This window comes from Etheostoma spectabile, chromosome 9 (assembly GCF_008692095.1).
Source record: "Etheostoma spectabile isolate EspeVRDwgs_2016 chromosome 9, UIUC_Espe_1.0, whole genome shotgun sequence".
NCBI lineage: Eukaryota > Metazoa > Chordata > Actinopteri > Perciformes > Percidae > Etheostoma > Etheostoma spectabile.
Window position 1 is genome coordinate 30,238,528 of NC_045741.1, and position 5,112 is coordinate 30,243,639.

Sequence of the window (5,112 nt, forward strand, 5' to 3'; positions counted from 1 at the left end):
ACACATCTGAAATTGGCCTTAGCATGAACACTTGGGACATTTCAATGTCATGTCCTGTTTTTCATGTGTGGCACGTTGCTTTAACATTATAACTGATGTAAGGTGTGTGTTTGGTTCCGTTTGTCCTACCCTCAGTCCAGTTGTTGTGGACAGCAGTGAAGGATTGTCCACAGATTCAGGAACCTTCCTGGACAGCTGCTTCTCATTCAGCTGCTTGTTAAGCCAATTGATAACTGTGGTTAAAGACAAACACAACAGGAGATGATGATGATGATGTCGTGGTCAAAACGGACCAGGTCCTTTAATCTTCAAACCAGCACACTCGCATAGATTATGGATTTTTATTGAAGGAGGAGATTTTAACATTTCACCGCAGTGATTTGTGTAAAAATAAATAAATAATAAGACAAACTATTATTCAAGTGAGTATTTTCATGCGTCTTCAAGCATGTCAGGAGGGGATCTTCTTCCTGTCTCCACCTTGGAATAATAACTAATCAGCATGCAGTGAGGCAGTGAATACTCTGCCCTCAACAGAGAAAGCAGGGGGACACTCCTCTAATGGCTGGATAAAGGTTGTGTTTGCAAGCATCAAAACTGAACTCCGGTGGAACGGAAATTGTAATGTGGCATCTGTGAATATGTTAGCATCAACAGGCTAACTGATGAGTGTGCTATGTTACACCTGAGCTAAACATTGCACGTCCGTTCATGTGGACAGCAAGAGTCAAGAGTACAGTAGTAGTTCAGAGTAAAGTGACTTGTAATCTAGTTTCATCACAGTTTTAACGGTGTACCAGTTGTAACTGAGACTGTGCAGTTGCTCAGTTCTGATTGGTTAAAGGAGAGCATGCGGCGCTGCAGTCTGAGTGGAAGTAGGTCAAGCTGTGGGTCACCCTCTCTGCCAGCAGATGGCAGCACAGCCACAGTATTCTACAGAGGGGATTGCTGTCCATTTCATTTGGGATTTTGTGTTTATGGCTTATTTCTTTTCCATCCATCCATCCTCGTCTGTTTATACAGTATCGGGTCGCAGGGGGCCGCAGCTCCAGCAGGGGACCCCAAACTTCCCTTTCCCGAGCCACATTAACCAGCTCCGACTGGGGGATCCCAGATTAATCTCGGAAAAAATAATCTCGGATTATTTTTCAAAATGTATTAATATGCTACATGTATTTTAAATTTGTATGTATACTCTTTCCGAACCACACCCAGCCATACATTCACATTGTGTTGGGGAACTGAGTGTGTGTGTGTGTTGACCATAATAAAAGGATAACTAAAGACAGTGACTTAAATTTGGTTGTTATGAAACCCCTGCAGAGGCCCCAGGTTCAGTTATTAGTAATAAGGTTGTACCACTGTTGGACTGAGCGGTTTGTCTTATTTTATGAACGATTAAAATGATTATTAAGCCCTTGACACAACCATAGTTAGTCCAGTTTTCTCCACAATGAGAGAGACAAGCTTCCTCACCATTCTCATTGGTTTTTAACACCTCTCTGCTTTCATTGAGCTTCTGTACAGTCGTCTCCAACTGCTCCTTCAGCCTGGACACCTGCAACATACAAACTATGTTCTCATCCACTTCATAACAAATCATTTAGGTTGTATTCATGTGTGCTGGTGTTAGCAGGTGGAGGACAAGATGTGTCAAGCTAGGTATTGCCAGCGCGCCCTATTAAATTGACATCATCTTTTATCATGCAAGTGTTGGTCAGTTTGTCTGCTTGATAATCCCATTTTAAGCAATAAAATTAAAGAGATATGAACAAACAGAAATGTATCATTGTAGTTGAAACAGATGTTGACAAAGTTTCCTTTTGGGGACATCATTTGAAATTGGGAAAATTTAAAAGTTGGAAAAAAAGGTTATAAATTGCAATATATTGCAATAGGTTTAAAATTGCAATAATATCGTATCATGGCATGAGTTTTGTGATGATATATCAGATGGCGTGTGGTAATTCTTCCCCCCCCCATCGCAATACACCTTTTTACCTTGTTTACCCACATTTAGTGTTTTGAGATCTTGTGGGGACGACGTGTGTATGCGTGTGTGCGTGTTTATGTGTGCATGGAGTGTGTGTGTGAAGACCTACCTGCTCCTCCTTGGTGCTGAGCTGCTGCCGAGCGCTTTGCAGATCCTTGTCAACGTTCTCCAGTTTTTCAGACGTTTCTTGGAGGACCTTCTCCTGGGACACAGTCACCGTGTTCTTGACTTTGATTTTTCCAACCAGGCCTCGCACCTCGCCCTGCAGCTTCTTAATGATGCCGTTAGCCTGGCTCAAAACAAACAGGAGGAAAAAGAAGAAACAGAAGGTGCCGTTATACACTCAATTCGTTAGGTATTGATATTATATTATTGTTATTAATCTATGAAGTGATCCACGTGGCCGGTGTGTTTGTAGTGACCCCAGGCCGGGGGGGGGATTGACTGACAAACGTGGCTTGATCCTGATATTGTGTATGTATACTGTTGCAGAGGGGCAGCCTGCATGCAGCTTCACCAACCTTTATCAGCTCCTCAGACAGGGACTTCACCGTGGTCTCAAGCTTTTTTATCTGACCTTCTTTACTTTCAACATTTTCTTCCATTGATTCCTGAAAACATAGGAGGTTAAGATTAGACAGTAACTTTAACATTACCCTTTCCCCTCCCCTCCCCTCTTCCTCCTTTCTAACTTCTATGGATGATGTATCACTTCCTTGCTGTTGACCTTAACACATTGATATAGAACTCCACAGATTAGTGTAACACAGTATATGTGTGCAAGCAACAGCCGACAAAGACCCTGAAGAAGACCCGTCAGCCATTGTGAATGCATACTGCCATGTAAAATAAAGAACTTTTCATCCGGTCACAAAGCCTCCAGAGTGCCTTGGGTGATTTTTGGTGGAGACTTGCATGTGAAAGCAGATTCTAGCCGTGCAGTGAGCTCTTCACAAGATGGAAGACGCACAGCACACCTAAATAATAATAAATGAAAACAGCTGAAGTATCCAAAGAACACCTGTGCAGTATGTGATCACCACACAGAGCATGTAGGAATGAGTCTGGCGTTCTTCCAGACCAACTGATCAGAGTGAACTGAATGCATGTGTGCTGGCACTGAAGGATAAACTCGTTTAAAATGATTTGATTTTGGACTTCCTGTCTCTGTTTTGCTGTGGCGGGGGAGAGCTGCTGTACCTTCTGCTGCTGCGTGGCTTCCAGCACGTCTTTGGTGCGGCGCATCAGCTGATCCTTGTCCTTGACCTCCTGCTCCAGAACTGCCACTCTCATCTGCAGCTGGCTCAGCGCTCGCTCGCCGTCGTGGACCGCCGAGTCCAGAGTGCCGTTCTCCCTCCGCAGAGACAGCAGCTGTTGCTTGGACCGCTGGCACTCCTACATACACACACACACATACACACACAATGTATCAAACTACAGAGTGAAACCAGCTGATTCTGCAGTTTCTGACTTTATTTATCAGAACGTTAATATATTTTGATGTTACTCTGTTCTGCTTATTTAAAATTATTATATTATTTTAGTGAGAACTCATAAATAACTACAAATAACTAATATTAGAGAAATCTGTTTATGTTATGCGTTTCTGGAGTTTTGATATATACATATATCGGCGTAATCGGATTTAAAAAAAACAAATATTGGTATTGGCCTTAAAAAAATACTTTACTGGTCGGACTCTTAACTTTAATTTCAATCTAGCTGGTTTCAATGTATGGTTTAGGGTAGACCTTACACTGTTTCCTATCGGAGAACTTACTGTACACACAGCAGCTGCAACAGGCTGCTGTAGTGTAGCTGGCCAGCAGCAGACTGACAGTCAGAGACTAGCTGGGAACACAGGTTTATGGGTCTAGCTGGCATTCCTGGTGCACTCACCTCCTCTGCGCCCACTAGTTTGATCTTAAGGTCTCTGATGAGCGCCTCGTTCTTGTACTTCCTCTCGGTCAGCTCTCTGTTGGAGGCCTCCAGCTCCGACATGCGGCTCTGAAGCTGCTGGCTGCTCTGCTTATGAGCACTCTCCAGCTCGTGGCGGAGCTGCTCCGTCTGCTGCTGAAGCCTGCTCTGGTACTGAAACACAGCGGGAAGACACAAAACAGCTGTCAAGTCCAGCTCCATGCTGCTTGGTAGGTTCCTAACACAAAAGACTCAGCGCAGTACAAGCTTCTTCCAACCTGTGTGGGCAGATGAGGCGTCTTACCTCTGCAGCCTTCTCTCGCTCCGACTGTAACTCCTGAGAATGGCGGCTGGACAGAGAGCTGCTCTGACTCGTCCACTCTGAACGCAGTTTGTCCAACTCTTTAGTCTTCTCGGACAGAGTCTGTGAAGGAAAAACAGGCAGGTTAAGATAAGTTCCGTTTGTTTTTAACCACTGCAATAGGTGGACTACACATGAACAGACAAATGAGTGTTAAAGCTGGACTCTCATTAGATAACAGCTGAACGTGCACAGAAAGCACACCTGCTGAGCATAAGTCAGCTGCCTGGACAGATCGTCTTCAGTCTTCTTCAGCTTCATCTCCAGGGAATGCTTCTCTGCCTGAAACATTGAGATAACATGTCTTTAAAAGGACTAATAAGAGGATTCAAGTTCAACTTTATTTATACTTAAAAAAAGAAAAACACAACACAGGACAAATATCAGCACATCAACGGAGACACTCCTTCCCTCAAAACCAACGACAGGATTGAATTGGAAAGTACACAGGTAAGTATGTCATAATTAACAATGACAGGAATGAATTCATAAATAAGCATATACTATATAGGATTTCATGAGATCGTACTCCAAAAAAAATTCAGGTTCCTAAGAGCCAGAGGAATAAAAGAATCCCTGGCACGTCTAGTTCTTAACATAGGCAGCCTAAAACTCCGACCTGAGGGGAGCAGATTAAATTTCCCGAAGAGTGGGTGATCATGGTCATTGGATGATCATTCCACTGAAACTTTTACTTTAAAGTTCGTCAGCAGAGACCTCTATTTCCCTAACATATCCATGTGATGGCTTGCATATCTGTAGATTTTCCAATTAGAAGACATTTCCCCTCAGGAGCTCTGTTTCAAAAGGCCAGACAGCCTTATGATGATGATGATGATGA

The 5,112-nt window shown here is 43.4% G+C and overlaps 1 protein-coding gene across 1 annotated transcript in view; it reads right to left on the reverse strand.

The window, feature by feature from the left end:
- sass6 (SAS-6 centriolar assembly protein) overlaps positions 1-5,112 on the reverse strand; it is an 11,033-nt gene that overhangs the window by 2,300 nt on the left and 3,621 nt on the right. Inside the window, exons 6-13 of the mRNA XM_032525317.1 lie at positions 4,476-4,553; positions 4,215-4,334; positions 3,893-4,084; positions 3,194-3,388; positions 2,515-2,604; positions 2,103-2,282; positions 1,477-1,558; positions 130-233 (exon numbers count right to left, since the gene is read on the reverse strand). Of these exons, the coding sequence (XP_032381208.1) occupies positions 130-233; positions 1,477-1,558; positions 2,103-2,282; positions 2,515-2,604; positions 3,194-3,388; positions 3,893-4,084; positions 4,215-4,334; positions 4,476-4,553 (1,041 nt within the window). The remainder of the gene's footprint in view (positions 1-129; positions 234-1,476; positions 1,559-2,102; positions 2,283-2,514; positions 2,605-3,193; positions 3,389-3,892; positions 4,085-4,214; positions 4,335-4,475; positions 4,554-5,112) is intronic.